This window comes from Argentina anserina, chromosome 2 (genome assembly GCF_933775445.1).
Source record: "Argentina anserina chromosome 2, drPotAnse1.1, whole genome shotgun sequence".
In the NCBI taxonomy this organism is placed as follows: domain Eukaryota; kingdom Viridiplantae; phylum Streptophyta; class Magnoliopsida; order Rosales; family Rosaceae; genus Argentina; species Argentina anserina.
In genome coordinates, this window is record NC_065873.1 from 17,418,702 (window position 1) to 17,440,678 (window position 21,977).

A 21,977-nucleotide genomic window follows, 5' to 3' on the forward strand; every position below is an offset into this window, starting at 1 on the left:
TCCCTTACTTGATCAGTAATAGTGTCAATTGAAACTGATTTACAGCATATGATAATGGTCATAGAATATATGTAAAGGGATCTTGACACATATATGAAAGTGCCCGAATGAACTTAATTACTTGATTAAATGCATCCAGACCACGGAGAGCTTATGTAATTAGATTGTGATGCTCGAGAGAACGTAGTACAATCAGTTGCAAGAACTTATACCCATGCGTGTTCATATGAAAGCCAATTTTGGATTCTATTCCGTCTAAGTATAGATAATGAAGAGACTCAATGAGCTATGGATTCATATATGTAAGTGGGGACACTATTGCTTTCATCATGATGTGATTAACTATGCGCATATGCATCATCATTGGACTTGAATTATTCTATTGACATGGGTCTAGTTCTACACTTAGTGAACTAACACAAATCATATCCACACCAACGCCGCTAGCAGCTCCAGCAACATCAACGTAAGCCTTGGTGTAGCAGTCGACACTGGTAGCGTAGAGGATGCGTACGGTTCCGTCTCGGACCAAAATCAGTCCTTCATTGGTACATTCCCCCATTCATTTGTGAAAGACACATTGAATGTGACAAATCCGAATTTGTCCAGTCTCATAAGTCAACTTCAACGAGACCTACAGAACAACTCACTCAATGAAAATATGGTGAATTTGGTACCATTCGAAAGGTCTATGTATCTACTTTCCAGTAACACCAACCATTTGTTCATAGCTATCATATTGAGTGAGTTATGACCGTTTTAGCAACGTATGCTAGTTTTGTCTGGGAATTTACAAGTCCGTCAACTTCGACAGAGCACTGTGAACTGCTCTGATCGAACTAGTTCTGTCCGGGTGTCTACTTTCCAGAACATTTTACGATTCGCTGATACTTATTGTGACGAAGAAGTTATGGCCGTTTAAGTGAGTGAATGTCATTTTACCCGAGAATCTGATTTTCATTGCAAACTCTTGTTTTGAGTTGTTATGCAATCTTGTTTCCTAAGATCTAAGTTTGGTTATGTATAACATGTATGATCTAAGGATATGTGGTGAGATTAATGATTAATCATTAACTCAAGACTACGTTTGAGAAGCATGTAATGAACGTTGTGACGTTGTTCTTTGTACTCCGTGATTATGACACTAATCAGGGGGAGTTGTTCCGTAGACTTCAAGGGGAGTCTACCTCACATGATGCTATTAAATGTAGACGGTGTGTTGTGTTTTTTTTCCCATTCATTCAAGCTTTTGTTTTTACCCAATATATTTTGCTTGACAAGATTTTTACCGAGGTAACGATATGTGCACCATGCAACCTAGGCATGCGACACAAGGGGGAGTGTTCCGGGAGAATTACTATTTTACACTTGTGTGTGTGTCTTAGCCTTATTAGGTTTCCTGTTAGAGATAGATTCACATCTCTGTAATATATTATGACTCTGAATCCTACGGGATTGTGGTTATGTAATACCTATATATAGATCTCATTATCAATTAATAAACAGTTACGTTATGTTCCATTACATTGTTATTATTCTCGTTTCATTTCTCCTCCAACAACATGCTTAATTTTGTTAGGTTTTTCGGTTTGAGATACTTCCTAAGATCAAGCAATAATGTAGCATATGTGACCGCTAAGTGCAGTTCCTTATTTCCCAACCGATTGATGGAGAAAAGCCAGAGTGGCCTAGTCAGACACTAGGTGCTGGTGTTAGTTAATTTCTTTTGTAAGTAGGAGTATACTGTAACATTTTTCTTACGTTGTAATAAAGTCATCACACTGTTGTTCTCTAGTTACTTTTTATTTATTTATTTATTGAATGAAATGATCGCATTATCCCAATTTAGCAATTAGCATAAACAATTTATAGCTTCATTGAATCATACAAGAATCGAAGATATAAATTCACTGATCCTCCATAAAACACAGTTTCTTCAAGTTTCAATACACGACTTGATTGCAAAGCCTAAAAGTACTCGCTGGACTCGTACCTAATCACTATAAAAATTAAAAAAAGACCAACACGAGCTCCCTCATAAATATGGAAATAACATAAATATTCTGGATTTAGTAAAAACTACTGTAAACCAATGACGGACCACGTGTAGCGCCCACAGAGTGTAAATGCGTGCACTGTAAAATACTCAAGAATTCACTAGAAAGGTAAAAAGAAACCAGAAATGAAAAATGGTAAAAGTAAAACTTCCTTAAAGAGAGAGAGAGAGAGAGAGAGAGAGAGAGAGAGAGGGAGGGAGAGGGAAGTGGGGCGGCCGCTTTTTACTAGTCATCGTCTGGTCTCGACAGTCACCACAGAGATAGCGCGAATCTCAATCAACGGAGTAGTAGACCACTGAAAATGCAATATCTATAGAGACAGGGAGAGAGAGATATCAAATCGGTAACGGCTACTTTTGGTCGTCAAAGTAACACGATTCAGTAAGAGAGAGACAGAACATTACAGTGCTTCTTCTTCTTCTTCTCCTTTTGTCTTTTCGTTTTGCCCTGGACGGTTTTCCGTTTTCCTGCTGCTGTCTTCTTAAATGGATAACACTAATGAAAAGTAAATACTCCTTTCTCTTGTCTCTTTTTGGCTTCTGGGTTTGGTGATTTATGTCTTGACTTGTATTGGGTTTGTGTATGTTTTTTGTTTTGGTGCGGCAATGTGGAGTCAGATTTTGATTGTTTTGCATGAATTTTGTGGTGGGGGGTTTGATGGCTGAGTCTGGTTATTGGGTATTGATTTGGGTTTTCATTATTTGGAGATGATTGTGATTTAAGGGTGAGATGAGGACGTTGTAGGGTGGGCTTTGTGATTCACTTGGTGGGTCATGGTTAGTTGCTTTACCATTGCTTGATTTCTGAACTGTGATGTTACTTGAAGCAAAATGCCGAAATGTAGATTATCAGTTTCCTTCTTATTCTACCTGTTCTATTGATATTGTTGGGTTCCGAAGTTCATTTCTTTTGATTGTTGGTAGGTTGACTACGTTCTAGTGCTGGTTTTTGCTCAATGAACTTAAAATTTGTGATGTTTATAAGCTGTAGCTTTGCAGAGTGAATTGCTTGTTCTTCATCCTCATGTAAACCACCTAGCATTGGAACATGAATGCAAGATTTGTAATGTGTATAATGGAAAACGTTAAGTAATGCACATACCTTATTGTGTCCCATGTGTGATGTTTCCGGTGTGGTTTATACTTGAAATGGACTACTGTGGTTTTCCTTTTAGTTGGTTGAGGTAATGGTGAACTTATTGTTGACCTTCTGTTGTTGGTGAATCGATAATAGTGAGCATTGGAATTGGCACAGGAATCCTCGAATCCAAAAGGATGCCAATCACAGTAAGTTGTCGCTACAATTCATTGATTGCAAATAAATAGCAGTACTAGATGAAGTTAGTGATTTCTGTCCTCGTACTATTGTTTCTCGCAGATATATCTGAATGCCTGTGGAATGGAGTGCCTCAGAATCAAGAGGATCTTTCCTACATGTTGGATGATGAAACAACCCCAGTTAAGGCTTGTGGAGATTTGGCCTATGAGGTCAACCAAAGAGGTTTTATTCTTGCATTTGCATTAAAAAAAACTGGTTTCCTTTGTTCTTTTAATCTCAGAAATGTGGGTTTCAGATAATCGAAACAAGGAACCAGAAGAACAGAAAGAATCTTTCTCGCAAGTAAAAAGGCGTCGGATGCTACAATTTGACACTGAAGCAATGGATTCTTCACTTTCCAGTGAAGACTTATCGTCTTCATTCTTGAAATCAAATGTATGTGCTGGGTATCTATTTTCTTGTATGAATTCTTGGCTATATTATTTCTGGGCTGACACTGAAAAACACAAATAATGTTGCCCGCCCAACTATCTTTTAACTTGTGATGTCACTAAGCCATATTTTTTGTTTCTTTCATTTATGCTACAGAGATGCAATAGTACTTCATTAGGAAAGGAATTTCTCATTATATCTGTGTGCTAGATATTTCATATCAGTCTTCTATATGTATGCCTAACAGTAGCAACATTGTCTAACATTGCCTATGATTACAATTTCTCCAAGAGGGCTCTGATTTTGTAAATTTTAGAAGGGAGGCTCAGTTTAGAGTTTAGAGTTAGTGATCAGTGTTGCATGTCTAATTGTTTTTCTTATGGACAGGATTGCAGGACCTATACAACTAACTTCGTACACTTACTTTTTTATTCTGTATTCAGGAGGGGGTTGATTCAATTGAGGCTTTGGACGCGGCAAATTGGGTACATGGGTTCCCAGGTTTGTCTCTTCTTGGAGAATTCTTGCTGCTGGTTGCTACCTTTTATTGAATCTTGTTTGCTTTCAAGGAGATTCAAATAAACATTATATATATATTTTTTATTTTAGAAATAGAAAATGCATCTGCCTCTGGCTATGAATGCCTAGATGAATCACCGGATAGGTGGATTGACGAGTGCTTCAATGAGCCTGCTGATATGCAATTCAGCCCTGATCATATGTATGCTTCTTAAACTTCTATGTTTATGGTCAAGTCACCCATTTACAAAAATCTGATTGTTTTGTTTCTTGTACTCAGAAATTTCCCTGGAGCATCTGATGTTCATCTTGATATTACAAGTAAGTTATCTTGGTTCTTCATCAATTATTTGTGCATTCTTCTTTTGTGCCATATGATTTAATCTTATAATCTATTTTAGAGTTGTGCGACATTCAACCTGAGTATCATGCAAATGTGTATCAACAGCGAGTTACTCAAGCACCCCGAAATATCATATTTAGAGGTACTTCCCTGTTCTTGAACTGTATGTCACGTCTTTAAATGGATTAGACTTCCAGTCCTTTTTAACATAGTGGATAGGGCATCTTATAAAGTACTTGAATTTAATAAACAACCCGTGAATTACAAAGGTCACTGGCGATGTTGGATTCATTTGCTCTTTCAATGAATTACAAAGTGTTTAATCTTGATACTATGTGCCTCCCAAACCCACCAAATTTCTCTGTCTGGATTGTTGAAGATTATGTTATGAAATTATTGAATTAAGAACCAAGTACTTGAGGTTCTCTGTTTTGTGTATAGGTAGGAAGTCTTTCATTCACACTCCCGCTAAATTGGCTACCTCTGTGGCATATCCATTTGCATTCATAAAACCCTCTGGAACCCACGGAGCTGTAACTCTAAAGGAAATAAACCAGAGGATCCGCACACCGCCACCTCCAAAAGCAAGGGAAAAAGAGCCTGAACAATATCCTACTTCAGCCTTTTCTGGGAAACCTGTTGTTAACAAAACTAAAATTCGAACTGAAGGAGGAAAAGGCAGCATTACAATCATGAGGACCAAAGGCTAATAGTTACTGACTTGCCTTTGTGTTGCCTTCTACTTTGCCAGCTAGATTTTGTGGATGAATTTTTCATGTAATATTCTGAAGCGGTCAGGTCTAAAAGTGAAGCTGCTTCGTTTTACCGAGGGAAATCATAAATCACCTCAGTGTATGTTTCCAAGTATCTTTTAGGGATCTAGCTGTCAATAGTAGTATTATACATTGCATGACTGAGAATAGTCTACCAGGGGTACTAATTTGTTTTTGGTTTCTGAAAACCTTGTTATGCTTTTTAGGAATTCCAGTATATGCGAACTTGTATATCTAGATTATGTTTCTGGATCTTGTATTTAAGCTGTGAAGAGAATGGAGGGACTATCTGATTTCGCATGCATTGAGGCATCATATGATTCATATCTCTTTGGTTGCATTGTTTTTGGTGCATAATCTTGATTCCTGAACACCCAAGTCAGACTTAACTTCACAACCCTTGTAATGTTGGCATCCTGTTCTTGCTTCTTAAACCTGTTCTGGATTTCAACATTTTTCGAAGTTTCTATCAATTTCAGTAGCAAACAAACATAAGCTGATCTATTATCACCAATGCTACCTATTTTGAGCAGCATGTCCTCCAAAAGATTAATCTACTCCAACCGATCATAAACTTTGTTGATCTAGGATGAGAACAATGGCATCATAATCCATAGCTTCCAACGTGTACACTTATCATAGTCATTCAAGAGGATTCTTTGGTTATATATATGATCATTCTATAATACATTCATATATTAAAGGAACAAACTAAACAAAATGGAAACTGTTCTTCCTTGCACTTCAAGTGGTGTAGAGCTCCAGCGATCTTTCCTTGAAAGAGTATTGGAATGAAAATGAAGTTTGAGCATCCTTGTGGTGCAGGTTTCAAGGCTTCCTTTGATTTGCGGAAACGAAAGCAATTCCTTTATATTTCACTCTCTCGCAGGGGAAGAGAAGGAGAAGTCGGGCAGGCAAAGTGTTGCCAGAAAGGATTGCATGATGCATTCTGTATCAAGTGTCAACCATGATCTTTCACTCTCAACGGTTTTGACGGGTTACAGAGTTTCCTAAATATAAAACATGACAATTCGTTAGTGTAGCTCATGGTCTGATAATTTGATCAGTCAAGAAGGCACAATGGTTGGAGTCTCAGATTATAGGGACATTGAGTATGGGAAGTCTTGAAAATGACCGATAGTTGGGCCTAACACTTGTCTGTTAATGTGTAGGTAAAGTAGAAGTAGTGTTGTGATGGTCCATATTGGCCTAACTTTGAAATTGTTAGTCCGTAAAATATAGTGACATGTGAATTAATTAACACATTCACAAATTTTTTTTAAAATAAACACCATGATCATAAGTTGTTGTAGTCATATTTTAGTTTGTAATACATGTAGCTATGATCTTACTATGTAATATTATTCAAGTAAAAACGGCTACAAGAAGTTTATTGTGAGTTCTTGCTATATATAAAAAGAGACTGATGTCGCTAAATCAAATTGTACTTAACTTTCATTTTATATTTCTTAAATATTGCCCTTATTTAAATTTGTCTCAATTTTGTTGGGTGCTGTTACAAACTTTGGTCATTATTATTTTTTTTCAATCAAAAATAGCTACTATCTCTCAAAATTATTTATAAAATCACAATCTGAACCGTAAAAGATAATGGATAATGTAAAAAAAAAAACGTGGGCACGTATGGGATTCTGCGTTACCCTGTCAAACCTTGAGAAGATGATCCCCCGGTCCTTTCCAACCCCATTGGTCACTGCAAACGCGACCACAATCTGTTACAGAGTCCATTTAACAAACCCGAAGCGGCAACCTGATATTTCCGCTTACGTCACCCCCGCCCCCAGAAAAAAGAAAGAAAAGGAGGTAATATTCCTTTCCTATTCCCTCCCTTATTCTTTTCCCACTATCGTAATAATATTCCTATATCTCCCCCCTCCCTCCCTCCCCTATTCCCAATGCACCACCACCCCATTCCCACATAATGCCGCCTCCCTCCTCCTCCCTTCCCGCCCTCGCCGCCTCTCTCCTCCTCCTCGCTGTGGGCCTCGCCCAGGCCCACATCCCCACCACCCTCGACGGCCCCTTCAAGCCTCTCACCGTCCCCTTCGACCCCCGCCTCCGCGGCAACGCCGTCGACCTGCCCCCCTCCGATCCCCGTGTCGTCCGCCGAGTCAAGGGCTTCGAGCCCGAGCAGATTTCCGTCTCGCTCTCCGCCTTTCACGACTCCGTCTGGATCTCCTGGATTACCGGTAATCATCACTCGTCATTCATTTTTCATGCTCAAACCGTTTCGCGAAATTTTTGGGAATCATTTTTTTATAATGTTTTAACATTCTGTATATTCGGATTTGCAGGGGAATATCAAATCGGATACAATATAAAACCGTTGGATCCCAAAAGCGTGAAGAGTGTTGTTCATTACGGCAAGCTGAGGTATCCACAGACGCATGAAGCAACTGGATATTCTCTTGTTTATAGTCAGCTCTACCCTTTTGAAGGTCTCCAGAATTACACTTCTGGAATCATCCACCATGTTCGTCTCACAGGTCTCCCACCATTTCTCACTACAATGTTTCAGTTAATTGCTTTTTAAACCGTTAATTAAGTTGTGTATGCTGGTTTGGTGTGTTATGTAGGGTTGCAACCCAGTACCAAGTACTTGTACAGATGTGGGGATCCTTCTATACCTGCAATGAGTGACATTTACCATTTCAAGACCATGCCGGTGCCCGGTCCCAGGAGCTACCCGAAGAGAATCGCAATTGTGGGGGATCTTGGCCTTACTTATAATACAACTGACACTATCAGTCACTTGACTAGTAATGACCCTGATCTTATGTTGTTGATTGGTGATGTTACTTATGCAAACTTGTACCTCACGAATGGGACTGGGTCGGACTGCTATCACTGCACGTTTGGGGACAACACTCCGATACATGAGACCTACCAGCCTCGGTGGGATCTCTGGGGAAGGTGAGAATAAAAGTTTGTTTTCTTGTAATGAATGCAGTAGCTTATGCAAAGTATGAAGGATGAAGTTTTCTCTTTTAACGTCGTTGCCTGCTGTTTTGTATAGGTTTATGCAGAATTTGGTTTCTAGAGTTCCGATAATGGTGGTAGAAGGGAACCATGAAGTTGAGGAACAGGTTGACAAGAAGACGTTTGTGGCTTATAGTTCTCGATTTGCGTTCCCCTCTGCAGAAAGTGGATCTTCGTCCACATTCTACTACTCGTTTAATGCAGGGGGCATTCATTTCATTATGCTTGGAGCGTATACTCTCTTTGACAGATCATGTAAGAAGACATCGTTACTTTTAACCTTTTAACTCACTTGCTTTCGAGATATCTTCATTCACGATCTAATTTTTCAAAGAACTGTCGACTTTTTGTTTAATGCATCTATAAATCAGGGTTACATTTTTAATGACTTGTACATTTATTTTAATTTTATCTAAGGGCTTATTGTTTGTTGATTTGAGCCTCTTCTCCTCAACAAGTGATGACTTTATGTATGTTTTCTGCTTCCATATAGCGGAGCAATACAGGTGGCTGGAGCAGGATTTGGCCAAGGTGGACAGATCCACGACTCCATGGCTGGTAGCTACTTGGCATCCACCATGGTACAGTACCTATGGCGCCCATTACAAAGAGGCAGAATGTATGAGACTGGAAATGGAAGAGTTACTTTACTCTTACGCCGTTGATATAGTGTTCAGTGGACATGTAAGTAATGATAGCGACCAGTGATTATGACAATCTTTGTTAGATTTTACTCTTACAGATAATATGCCTTCAGTTGTGATTTTCTTCTCTGGGTATTGTGAGAATCAACTACATTCTATATCATGGACTTTGAGAATTATGATATAGTGTAAACATTTTAGAAGCAAATTAATTGCTGCTGGCTAAATGACAAACTGGAACTCTGATGTTTTCTTTTGGTATCTTGATACCCATAGAAAGCATCATCTGGATACTACTTTATATTTTTTAAATTTTTTAGTGTATGATGAACTGATGCTTAGCAGCATACTAAATATATGTTTGCTTTAAGTGCTGAATCTTGTTCTGCTTTGTTGCATTATAATTTTTAGGTTCATGCTTACGAAAGGTCAAATCGAGTTTATAATTACTCATTAAATCCATGCGGACCTGTGCATCTCACTATTGGTGATGGAGGTAATCGAGAGAGTATGGCAATCCAACATTCTGATGAACCTGGTCAGTGCCCATTGCCAAGTGTTGATGAGTATTTGGGTATGTGTGCAACAAACTTTACATTTGGTCCAGCAGCTGGTAAATACTGCTGGGATCGGCAACCAGATTACAGTGCTTTCAGAGAAAGCAGCTTTGGCCATGGGATCCTTGAGGTACTACATTTTGTTCATGTTTTTATTGGGATAATCTAAGTTTAAGAGTACTTCCCCTCATTACGAATGCATGAGTTTAACGTTTTATAATAATGGTTGATGAAAATGTAGACTATTCTAAGTATTGTAATGTGCTATTGTTTCATAATAGTATGTTCTAGCTATCTTATCACTGACTTGAACAGCTAGTAAGATTTATATCTCAGTTTCAGCACCTCAGTTATGATACAAAGTTAAACAAGTGATTTTAATGATATGTCAAAACTTGCAGATGAAGAATGAGACTTGGGCTCTATGGACATGGTACCGTAATCAGGACTCTGAAGATAAGGTGGGAGATCAAATTTACATAGTGAGGGAACCAGACAGATGCCATGTTCGGCAGGTGATTGAAAGTTGGCCTGTTGATCTGTGATTTTCACTGCTGGGAAATTTACTCTGATTATCAGGAGTCATGTGAGCATCGAGTTTACGTGACTCATTGATGGATTCATGGAAGAGGTAACTCAGGCAATACTAATGAACAAATTCTTAGATGGTATCACTGAAATCATGTTGTTAGAAGGGAAATCCTAGTTCTTACCCTCGAAAGTGTCTAGTGGCCATCTTTGTATTATGTTAGGTTAATATACGACTGAAATGTCTGTAACCTATAAAATCCCATTCATATATCTTGCTTAGACGAGGATCATGATTTTTTTATATCCAATATACAAGATTGATACACATTTTTATGGTAGACGTAGAACTTTATGATAGTTACGATTCAACCCAACTAAAACCAGAATGGTCAATACTCGATAATCTTCTAATCTACATTCTGATGGTACTCTAAATTGGGACCTGTACTCAACATCCTCCATAGAGGTAACATCACTAGACCATTGGAATCTGTTCTCTTGAAGAAAAAGACGTCAATAATAAAGTTTCGATCTTCCAGTAGGTGGTAACAGTTGGTACAACTGTTTTTTTTTTAAATGTAGAAAACAGCACACAGTCGAAGACAAGATTGGAGAGCGTCTGCTTGGGTTTGATAGTTTGAACTTTGAAATTCGAATCTTATGAGTCCAATAATCTTCAATATCAGTATAGCAACTGTCACTTTCTTAGATGCCAAGAAAGTAATTGCAAGAATGTGCAATATGTTTAAATGTCCCAAATTGAGCTATAAGAGTTTAAGTCATGAATCTAGTAGAGGTACACCAAAGAAAACCCAGAAACAAGGCATAAACCGAAAGCCTGAAGCTATTGATACCGAAAATTCAAAACAGAAAACTCAGAATTGAAACACAAACATATACAAAAAAAAAAATCTAACATCTCCAATTAAACAAACAAATGCTGATACCGAGTGTAAGAAAAGACTGATGTGTACAGGTTTTCCTTGCTCCACTGGGAATATAAGTTTCAGAAAATGTCGAGAATTTCCAAGATGTAATTGTTGCAGAGTGGGCAGTTCCCTCTCTGAACCCACAGCTCTCTTGAGCACATCCGGCAAAACGTGTGACCGCAGGGGATAAATGCCGAGCCTTTATGCCTTACCATGCACACGCAGCAACTGTACTCCACTCCCCCACCTTCTTCTCCCGCTTCTTCCTCCTCCACCTCAGCCGCCGCCTCCTCCTCCTCCTCCTCTTCGTCCTCGTCGCCCATTGTGTACCTCGACCCTTCCAGCCCCATCTGCCTGTCCGTCTCCTCCAACAAGTCCATCAATGACATCCTCACAGGCGGCGAAGTCGATGCTTCAGCCGCAGCCGCGGAGCCGGTGGCGGTGTCGGTGTCGGCATTTCCTTCTCCTCCTTCTCCCTCAGCTGCCGCGGCGGCGGCCTCGGCCTCAGCCGCTTGTTGCGCCGCCACCGCCTCCCTGGCCGAGAGCGACCTGTCCTCGCTGATCGCCGTGTCCAGCCGGCGCCGCGGCGAGTCGACGTCGTCCACCGGCGAGGCTAACCTGACGGAGCTCCGCCGCGTGAAGCTCGGGGCGGGACGGTTGGGGTTCCCGGGCTCAGCCATGGGCTGCGGCTCCGGCGTGACGTAACGGATGGAGTTGCAGCGGGCTCGGCTGTGGTTGTAGCCTTGGTGGTGGTGGTGGTTGCTGTAGCGGCGGACGGGGACGTCGGAGGCGGGGACGAGGATGGAGGAGGCCCAGGTGGTGCTGGCTTTCTTGAGGCGGAGACGGTCTTTGAATGTCTTCCACGGCTTCTTGTCTTTCTTTCCGATCAGGGCCTTGTACGACTTGGGCTCTTCGTCGCGGATAATGTCGAGCAGGGTCCGACCCGAAATGGATGCGGGTATGGCCGGCGCCGGCGGAGGCTGTTTGGGTGACGGTGCTGATGCTGGGGATAAGACGTCGTCGAGGCTCAATCCGGCTAATGCTCTACCGTTCGAACTTGCTGACATCTGTTCGAGAAGCGTCAGCCTCCGGCGACCTTCCATTTATTCCAACACAAAACAAAGCACAACTGTCTCAGCTTCACATAAAAACAACCAGAAACGAAAACAAGACAGAGAGAATTTTAGTATTGTGATTCCGAGATCGGAACCATCTTCTTCTTCCCGGTTGTGTTTTCTTTCTCTTTTGCTTTTCTTGGGTTTGAGGAGAGATTCAGATTTATGGTAAAATCTAAGTGAGCAGTCCAAGTCCTATGGGATCTATAAAGAAATCAGAGTGTGCAAACAAGAATATAATTCTAAGATTTTGTATTCAATGCCGATTACGTACAATCATTCATTGACATAAATTCATATGTATTCCGTCTGAATTTACCACTCGTTTTTATAATTAACATCCACCATCATTTGCGTCCTTGATTGGATAAAGATGCAAAAAACTTCAGACACAAAAAAAAAAAATGTTACAGCGACAAAGTAAACATCACTATGCCCTAATCTTGTATTCATGTTCGAGCTTAGGTCTTGTTTGGTTTGCGGAAAGTAAACATCAAAAAATGGAAGTTGTTTCTTTCATCCTTGTTTGAAAGAGTACAAAAATAAGCGAAAGTGGTTACTCACGGTACAAGATTTCATTACCCTATTAATGGGAATTTGGAAACACGAGCAAACTACTTTTCCTTCCACCGACTGAGCTCGTTTGTAGTTCATTTTTCGTGTTTCTCGACTTTTGTCGGTATTTGTATGTCACTAATTTTTTGTTACATCGCGAAAGCTTTTAGAATCAAAATTTACGGAAAATTTTACGCAATCAGTCGGTAAAGGTGAAAAATAGAGAAGAATGCAATAAATGGAAATACCTTACGTCCCGTGACCGCTGCTTCGTAGGGTGATGTATCCGCCAGCTTTCAATAATTTGAGTCTCTCTCTTTTCTTCTGTGTGAAAAAGAACAAGCTCAGTACCTCCGAACACGAGGGAGGGACAAACAAACATGCATATATTCATGATGAGGGAACCGGATTCAATAAATAACCCAGATCGATTAAAGTCAAAAAAAAAATATGCAGAGAGAATAACCCAGATCGATTAAAGTAAAAAAAAAAAAAAGAAGAAGATGCAGAGAGATAAAGGAGCACTCACCAAAGGTTTAAAAACAAAAAAAAAGGAACTGGAAATGGTAAAAACAAGGATGGGGAAGAGATTAGCTTAGCTAGTTTTGTGACTTTGTGTTAATTAAGGGTTGTTGGATTGGTGGTGATGGTTGATCAGAGCTTTCTCTTTTGTCTGGTTTTTTTTTTTGGGTTATTGTCTTCTTCCGATTTTGGCTCTCGAAATCAAGGATGGGGGAGAGCAAAGGATGTTGGTTTTGTGGAAGAGCGAGTCTCATGGGAATATGACTTTTGTTATTTCAATTCCACAATACAATATGTCCTACGAAAATAAATTAGTCCATTTCGCACTCTAAAATGTGTATCAATTTTTCGATTTTATTGAGAAGTGTAAATGTGGTAGAGGAACTCGCCTTAGTTGTTGGATTCGAAATATGATACATGTTATCACGTTACGTTTAATAGATAATTGAGTTCATCTATAAGGAAGAGAGTAAGAGAGAAGGTAAAAAAAGAAAGGAGAATACGTAGAACAGTATAGTTAGGAAGAATAGACATAGAATTGGTAATTGGTAATTGGTATAGTGTTGGATTCATTTACATTTCAGACTCTGTTTATGCTTGAATTTTCTTTTAATTTTGATTACTACTAATGTGGATCAGGTTGAGCGGTTGAAGCTTGCCGAGTATTGTGGTTGTTAGAGACGACGTACTTCACAAGTAGCTTAGAAAACAGATGTTTGGTTCCACCCGCCCTATCCACTCTCATCTCCTAACTAAGCTTTTAGTTTTTTCTTGTTACATGTACTCAATTGTGGATGTATACTTGTATAGTTATTGAGCTATCACCACTATGCCCTAGATACACAAGAGGCCTCGAACTCTCTCGATCAATACTCATTTCAGTGTCACATTATCAAATGGCACTTACGACTTATGGCAGGTATCGATAAGTTTATGTGTCTCTGATCCCCAGCTGATACATACGTACAATATTGGAAGCCTATATACAAAAAGTAAGATAATATCCCAAGTATATGTGTATGTGCTATGATATAGTTGTACATTGCCAATTTTCACAGACTGGCGCCCGGTCGTGATGGAGACTTCACATGTTTCACCAGTGTCTAGGTACTGATCGATAATGACTTATTCAAGAAGATGAGACAGAAACCCAAAAATTGAAGAATGTAGGCCAGTAGCCACCATATGTATCTCCTTGTCCTACCCATGCAATTTGTAAGAATCTGAATTTACCTATGATATTGAAGATCCGCCTTAGCAAAATGAGTAAACAAAACAACCATCTGTAATTCAATAATTGAAAAAGAAAAATATCAAATTATCACACCCTCCATGTCATATCCGGATGCGGCTATTCCTATAAACAAACCAGCCATCTTCCCTAATGGTACGTTTGGATGAAGGGAAAATGAGAGATTTTTATTGAAAGGCTGGATTTCATAATTTCTTAAACCCACCTCTAGTTTGACATCATTACTCTAAATAAGAAATTATAAATTTATTTGGAAAAAGAAATGAATTTGCTGTAGATGAATTCCCACAAAAAATGTCAACTACAAATTCTTTTGTAGTATTCAATTATCTCTCTACCGGAGTTACCTATGATATGAGTTCTGATGAGTAATTCATATTGTTCTCCCAAGTGTACTGGGGTGTGTTATATCATTTATTATTTTAGTTAGGGGCAAATGAGTGCTGATGCGACAAGTCAACAACTGAAATTTGGTTGTAGTGTAGTATACTAGCTAATAGAAGCCCCATAGCTAAATCATTGTCACCATAAGGCATGAACAAAAGGAGATGCACCCTTTGTCCACCAAACTGAGTAATGTGTTTAGATAAATGATTATGAGTTAAAAAAAATATGGACGAGTTGAAGGTAAGCGAACAATGTCAATGTGCAATGAGCATCATGGTTTAAGACTTCGATCAAAACCTCCTGCCGGTTTTAGCCAAAAAATAGTCGTCGTGAAGAAAAATTGTTGCCATTCATTCACCAATCGGCAACACGTCAATCAAAAATCTGAAAGCTAATTCAAAACATACATAATCCAGATTTGCACAAACACAATTCAGCAAGCCGACCCAGCATATTCTCTGTGCACAATCACATATTAAGCATCGAAATAGAAAAATATAGAAAATCCGCGGCTTCTCGAGCCTTCCATAGATTCTTGTTCCTGCCCTTTATAAAATCCGCGGCTTCGCTCGCACACCAGAAAAGAACCTCCCCCTTCCTTTCCTCCTCCTCCTCCTCAGTTCGCATCCTCATTCAGGTAACTTCTCCCCGAATCCCTTATTCATCGTTTTCGTTTACAAAACCCTTTTCTTCTGGTTCACAAAATCTTCTGATTCATTGATTTGATTGTGTGGATTTTGGTTGACAGGGGTTTATTGTACTTGTTTCGCTGTTTCAGCTTCACACCCACAGTTCAATATGTCCCATATCCTTTTAAATCTATCTTCTGTTTTCCCCAAACTGCATATTCAATTTTGGATTTTTTAATTCGATCGAATTTAGTGTTTTGTTTTGTGATGTTCTTGTGTTTGTCTGCCTTAACTGAAGCGAACGCGGTAGCCAGAGAGACCGAGATCGTGAAAGGGCTCAGGCCAGGTCCGGCAACAAGACCAAGCAGCCCAAAGCCGATGGATTAACCCCTGAACAACGCCGAGAAAGGTCTCTATTATCTTTCCCTATTTGCCAATTTCAAATACATTGCATTGAATTGGTTTGAGTCTGAATTTGGATATTTTGATTGGTTGCAGAGACGCCAGGGCGCTGCAGGAAAAGGCGGCAAAGAAGGCGGCGCAGGCGCAGGCGGCCGGAGGGATCATTGCCGGCGGCAAGAAGTAGGGATTGGAAGGTTAGGGTAGAGAGTTGGGAGTGATGCATATTGTAAGAGGAGAAATTAGATGAATTGCGAGTGTTTTGAGTTTGGGATTTTGGGTGTCTGGGTTTGAGATGATCAATCAGATCAGTTGTTTGTCTTGGTGAGAATTGGGATTGGCATTGATGTGATGTGTATTGTTGTTTGAAAAACCTCTCAACTTTCTACTCAATAAACTTTCGATTGAATTGCACTCTTGGTTGCTCTTTAATTTGGTTCTAATTTTAGTTCAATGGGCATTCGGCAATGGTTTGGTGATTGCGGCTTAGGATGATATAGCATGCCGTACATCTGTTCTTGAAACAGAAACAGTTCAATGATGAAACAGTGATTTGCCTCTTGGCTCAAAATACATCACAAAAGCTAGTATATGTGCAAACAATCTTGCATTTATGTCTCTCTGTGCGAAAGCTTAGAGTCTGATCACTCTGTCTAGAATTGATCCGTCTGGTCATATGAATTGTAAATGCTGGGTTGTTCAGAGGAGAACTAGTTGCTAAATACCGCTCAGCAATACATTTACATGGACTAGGGCAACCTTCGCTGCACTTAGTCTTTCGATTCTTGCATGCTCCACCTTGTCTTTTGATTAGGGGTGGGCACGGGGAATAAACCAAATTAAACAAGAAAAACTAACCGAACCAAACTGAAAATATGGTCCGGATAACCGAATCGGAGAAATATAGTTTAAAAATGAAAGAAACCGAACCGAAACTGGTTTAAACGATTTGAAAATGATTTACGTGATCAAACCAACCGATTTAAAACCGAACCGACCGAAATTAATTTAATAATTTAAAAAATAATAAATAATTATTATTAGAACAAAAAATAACAAAACATAACATAAAAAGGTGTCTAGCGCAGTTGGTAGAGCTCATAATTGTTATATTCTAGGTTAGGAGTTTGAATCCCAACATTGATATTTGATGTTTTATTGAAAATATCTATCAAAATGAGAATAAATATAATCTATACATAGTTATTAATTAGAAGTGTGTGTGATGTAGTTATTTGTGTCATCATCTTTGGATAGGAGTTTGAGTCTCATCTCTTGAAAAATTAAAAAATATTACATATGAGATGTGAACCAAAACCAAACCGAATTTCGATTAAACCGATTATTTCGATTCAGACTAATTTAATTCAGTTAATGGTTTGAATTTTTAAAAAACCGATCAAAATAATTCGGTTTCAATTTGGACCAAAAACCAAACCAAACCGATATATGTCCAGCCCTACTTTTGATGCTTGCATGCTCCACATGCATGATTATTCTAATTGCTCAGTACCTTGGGATTATCTACTTAGAGCATATGCAGCCGTGCATCACCATCATAGCAAAAAGCATAAATTTTGCTTGTTTGCTGCTCTATTCCAATGCAGCCGTGCAAAATGAAGAGGCAATAAATGAGTGGGACCCATGTCAAATGATCAAACCAGCAAGCAGGCAGGCAACTTTTGCTTGCCGGAGTGATTGGCAGCAAAGGCTGGGACCCGCGCACGTGGGCGCCCAGCGTTCTCTTTTTTTTTTTTGAATCTGGCGCGTGTTTTACACGGGCCTTTAAAAAAAATTAAAAAATATATATAGCCGACAGCTGCAGAGCCGATGGCCAGTTACAGGCTGCCACGTGGCGCCAGACTGGTACAACGGCTCCCTGCGTAGCCAACGGTCAAATTTTTTTTTTTCAAATTACTCCGAAAATGTACAAATTACTCATTATTTTCCCTATAAATACCTCATCATATTCTTCACAATTTGTACCACTTCTCTTTTCATCTCCTCTCTTCCATCTTCCTTTCATCAAATGGGTTCTGGTTGGCTTCCATCCGAAGAGTTGCAATTATGTGTTTCTTGGGTACGACAATCCACTTGCATCATCACCGGCCGATATCAATGCAAGGATAATTTGTGGAAGAAAGTTTACGAAGATTACGCCAAAAATTGGTGTGGCAACCCCGAAGATCCTCATCAAGGTCCTCGCTCGAAATGTGCGCTTGAATCACATTTTCCGCGCTTGAAGAAAATGCTCAAGAAGTGGCATACAACATTAAGCAAAACAAGAAGCCGTGCGGCTAGCGGGACGAATTTGGTAGATGAGGTATGTCTAATCAATTTTTCATGTATATTTTTTTTGTTTAACATAGATTAAATTTTCCTATTAATAAATTCTTTTTTCTTGTTTTGTTATTTTTTTTCTTCATATTAAATTTTTGTTTACATTAAATTTTCCTATAAATCTAATATTCGTTTCTATTTTTAGGAAACTCAAGCTCAATCATTATATTTCAAAGATATGAAAAAAGAATTTAACAAGAAAGATTGTTATGAAGCAATGTTGAGTCATCCTCATTTTGTGACGGTTACAAGTAGTACTTCTTCTCCGTTTGAGCGAAATTTTCCATGTTCTCCCGAGCAACATGATACGGATGAGCATATTGACACGGATGAGCATATTGACTTGGATGGTGAGGACGAATTCACAACTCCGCCGTCGAACCAAGAGAGACCCCGTCCCTCAAGCCCCGTTAGACCTATGGGAATAAAAGCGGCCAAGGAAGCAAAGAAGAAGGGGAAAAAATGTATGACGGAGAAAGACGAGATGTCTTTAGCTATTTTTCATAATATGCAATGTAATCAAAAATCACTTATGGAGGCTAACATGCGAAGAGATGAGGAGACCCTTCGGTTAGCTAGGGAGGGCTTAGAACTTGAGAAACAAAAGGAAGCAAGGTTGGCCCGACGTGATGCTATGTTGGAGTTGGAAGAAGAAACGAAAATTATGGCAATGGATAGGAGTGTCATGAGCCCGACAAAATTGAGGTGGCACACAAAGAGGAAAGCGGATATCATGGGTAAAATGAATGAGAGTAGTAACACTAGTGATGCTTATTATGTTCACTTTGATGAAGAGTAATGTTGTGTTATTGCTATTTTTTTTCAATTCCAAGTTATTTGATGTAATTTCAAGTTATTTTTATATGAAATAAATTTCATGTTTCTCAATTTCAAGTTATTACATTGCACAATATCAAATACAATACCAAATAAAATTACAACGCCAAATAAAATTACAATACCAAATAAAATGATAATACCAAATTAAACTCCATAATTGATTATTGTTGGTTGGCTTCCAAAGTCCAATTGTGCTCCACTAAATCATTTTGAAGAAGGTTGTGGATATAAGCTGACTCGAAGTAATTGAAGAATGTGTTTTTGAGGATTTAGAAATGAGTTGTGAAGATTGAGTGAGTATAGAATGGGTGATGCAGCTTATTTATGGTGAATTTCAGATCATAGAATTTGAAGATCATGTTACGTGTCGAATTGTCATTCGTCAAAAATCTTATCAGAAATCCTATCGGAAATCCAATGAAATTATTTGGCCGACAAACACACACGTGTCACCTTTTGGTTGGTCGGAAATCCTATCGAAAATCTATAAAATTATTTCGGTGATAAGGATATCAAATAAATGCCACTTGTCATCTAGCAATTGGTTGATTATCATATATGAAATCTCAAAAAATAAAATATTTAATCAATGAATAGTAATTGCTAATTTGACGGAGTTGCACCGCTGCATAAAAACTAGCTCAGAAAAGCAATTTACAGTGAATAGTAACTGATGGAGGCAATTAAATTGATGGTTTGATGGTCTGATGGTTAAACATGGGTGCATATGCTCTTAGTGGGCTAATAGCAGAAAATCAACTGATGAAACAGTACCTATTCTTTTAAGTGATGAAACAGTACCTATTCTTTTAACAGATCGGTTGGAGTAAATTTTGAATGAAACTGTCAAAATCCACATCAACAGTCAAATTTGAATTTGACAAGAAAAAATACCTTCCGCTGGAGTTGCTCTAACAAGTCCTTCCCCCTTGAAAGCAAGCTTGTCCTCAAGCTTGAGAAGTTGCAAAGTTGCTGATCAGGGCCATCTCTGGAGATTGTTAATGCCATGTTTAACAACTTCACTGTCTGCTCGAGCACAACCATTGATTCATAGGCAGCTGCAATATTTGTGACAACACTTGCAATTTCCACCTGAGGGACGGCGGGCATGGGCTTATCAGAGCATGGAAATGAGTGTGGAAGCACTGCCCTGAAACCTTGAATAATTCCTTCACGAATTGAATGCATTGCTTTGCACATTGATATGTGCATTACTGCCACAATCGAATTGAATGCATCTTGTTCACCGTGGAATGCACAACTGAATTCATGGATGGGGCAGTTCTTCACAACTTTCTGAACTCTAAAATTGTAACCAGCCAACCAGGAGCTGTAGAATGTATGGGTCTCATACTCACACGTTCACTTGCCCGGAGGTATATAATGCTGAGCAATAAGCTAAGGGCTTCCTTTGAGAAACACAGTGGAAAGTGTGTCATAGGGATCAATGCTGGCTCCCAAGGTAAGTGCCACCATACCAGTGGTTCCGTAGTCCACCATAAGACAATGAGTGTGTAGAATAATTGGTATGCCAATTATTTGTTCAAGAGCTCCACTAGTGCATGTGCAACATCTTGGGCTCTCATTCTGGTCTCAACAAATACCAAGGTTGCAGCAAACTTGTCATGAATTTCATTGGCCGTCTGAATCATATGAAGACCACATGATTCCCGTACGTTGTCGATATTCTGGACAAACTCACCCTTCTGTGGCATAAGAGAAGTCTTTGACCCAACTCTCCCAAAAATAAAGAATTTGGGATTAAGCTTCTTGACAAGGATAACAATCAACAATTCAACATGGGAGGTACTTGCAAAGAGCAGAGCTGACAATAGAGCAAATAGATGATTCCAAAGAAACCATTGTGCCACCAATGGAAAATGTGGTAACTGAAGGAGTGAAGTGCACTTGGTAATACCACTGTTAGGCAGAGGAGTCAACAACAACCCAACATGGAAAATTAGGCGCACAACATAATGAATAGCAATAGGAGTCAGCAGAACTTGACCAGAATAGTACCTTGGAAATGAGCACCCAACAGAGATTTGGAGGAAATCAATAACTTCAGCAATAGAAAAACTACGGAGCAAAAGGATGGCGCGAGTATGACCATTTAGATGCTCAGAAATGACACTCAACACAAGTATAATGAGTATTGGACCCAGTGTTTGTGACTGATCCATGTCCTTGCATATATGAGCATACCACAACTCATTAGGTAGAGCAGCACATTTGAATTTTCCTAACGAAACCGTGTGGTTGCAAGTTATTGGGGGACCCGCGAGATATAGTTAAGGAGCCAACAACCAAACAAAATGAAGGGACCAGTCTTTTCCCCAGGTGTGGCAAGGTGGTGATTCCAAGATGCCCATGAACTGGCGGTGCTCAGATAAACTGGTGTGGATCCAAATAATAGTCTCGAATGAATATCTTGATTGTGCAGCTAAAGGTCTAGGAAAACAAGCACATATAAGCTCCATTTGGTCAAGTTTGCGGCAAATATGGAAAGCTTAGTTGCGATTGTAATTTAGAATTGCAGGTGACACCTATGACGCCAATGAATGTCATCTTGGAACCAAGGACACCCGTGAAATAATAGCTCTGTAATGAAAGCCTTGACTCGGGTAATTCCGCAAATGCAATAGAAGAAAGTGCAGCAGAGACTTCATTAATGAGTAAAATTGTGATACCAAAGCAATGAAAGACAGAAGTTGCACTTTCCATGAGAACAAATAGATTCGGGGCCCTAATCCGCATGCGATCAATCAAGTCTGCAATATGTAGATCATATTCAAAAATTCTTTTCTCATTTGAAGTTGAAACTTTCAGTCTAACCTCCCAATTATGTAGACTGACTTGTATGATTGCTATTCCA

General features: G+C 39.3%; 5 protein-coding genes across 7 annotated transcripts; 3 read left to right on the plus strand and 2 right to left on the minus strand.

Annotated features, from left to right (window-relative positions):
* Positions 1-2,444: 2,444 nt before the first annotated feature.
* LOC126783310 (protein XRI1) lies at positions 2,445-5,704 on the plus strand. Of its 3 annotated transcripts, none has more exons than XM_050508758.1 (9): positions 2,445-2,562; positions 3,291-3,343; positions 3,435-3,557; positions 3,616-3,770; positions 4,211-4,268; positions 4,377-4,488; positions 4,567-4,607; positions 4,688-4,771; positions 5,071-5,704. In XM_050508758.1, exons 1-9 carry the CDS (start codon positions 2,543-2,545, stop codon positions 5,337-5,339), a joined length of 915 nt encoding a protein of 304 aa, XP_050364715.1. In that variant the 5' UTR covers positions 2,445-2,542; the 3' UTR covers positions 5,340-5,704. The 3 variants fall into 3 exon arrangements, with proteins under 3 accessions (XP_050364715.1, XP_050364716.1, XP_050364717.1); XM_050508759.1 differs by having other exon boundaries at positions 4,383-4,488; XM_050508760.1 differs by having other exon boundaries at positions 3,631-3,770; positions 4,383-4,488.
* A 1,603-nt stretch (positions 5,705-7,307) lies between these two features.
* Positions 7,308-10,472, plus strand: LOC126782562 (purple acid phosphatase 15). The gene is made up of 7 exons (XM_050507827.1): positions 7,308-7,612; positions 7,718-7,909; positions 8,000-8,336; positions 8,440-8,657; positions 8,896-9,086; positions 9,458-9,733; positions 10,005-10,472. Exons 1-7 carry the CDS (start codon positions 7,345-7,347, stop codon positions 10,146-10,148), a joined length of 1,626 nt encoding a protein of 541 aa, XP_050363784.1. The 5' UTR covers positions 7,308-7,344; the 3' UTR covers positions 10,149-10,472.
* A 421-nt stretch (positions 10,473-10,893) lies between these two features.
* LOC126783712 (uncharacterized) lies at positions 10,894-12,332 on the minus strand. Its single transcript, XM_050509228.1, has one exon. It carries the CDS (start codon positions 12,164-12,166, stop codon positions 11,141-11,143), a length of 1,026 nt encoding a protein of 341 aa, XP_050365185.1. The 5' UTR covers positions 12,167-12,332; the 3' UTR covers positions 10,894-11,140.
* Positions 12,333-15,333: 3,001 nt separating this feature from the next.
* On the plus strand, positions 15,334-16,333 carry LOC126784418 (uncharacterized). The gene is made up of 4 exons (XM_050509884.1): positions 15,334-15,531; positions 15,643-15,698; positions 15,826-15,932; positions 16,022-16,333. The coding sequence occupies exons 2-4, from the start codon at positions 15,693-15,695 to the stop codon at positions 16,107-16,109; spliced, it is 201 nt and encodes a 66-aa protein (XP_050365841.1). The 5' UTR covers positions 15,334-15,531; positions 15,643-15,692; the 3' UTR covers positions 16,110-16,333.
* A 3,559-nt stretch (positions 16,334-19,892) lies between these two features.
* LOC126783629 (uncharacterized) lies at positions 19,893-21,374 on the minus strand. Its single transcript, XM_050509133.1, has 2 exons — positions 21,122-21,374; positions 19,893-21,022 (listed from the first exon to the last, which is right to left on the minus strand). Exons 1-2 carry the CDS (start codon positions 21,283-21,285, stop codon positions 20,638-20,640), a joined length of 549 nt encoding a protein of 182 aa, XP_050365090.1. The 5' UTR covers positions 21,286-21,374; the 3' UTR covers positions 19,893-20,637.
* Between the last annotated feature and the right edge of the window lie 603 nt (positions 21,375-21,977).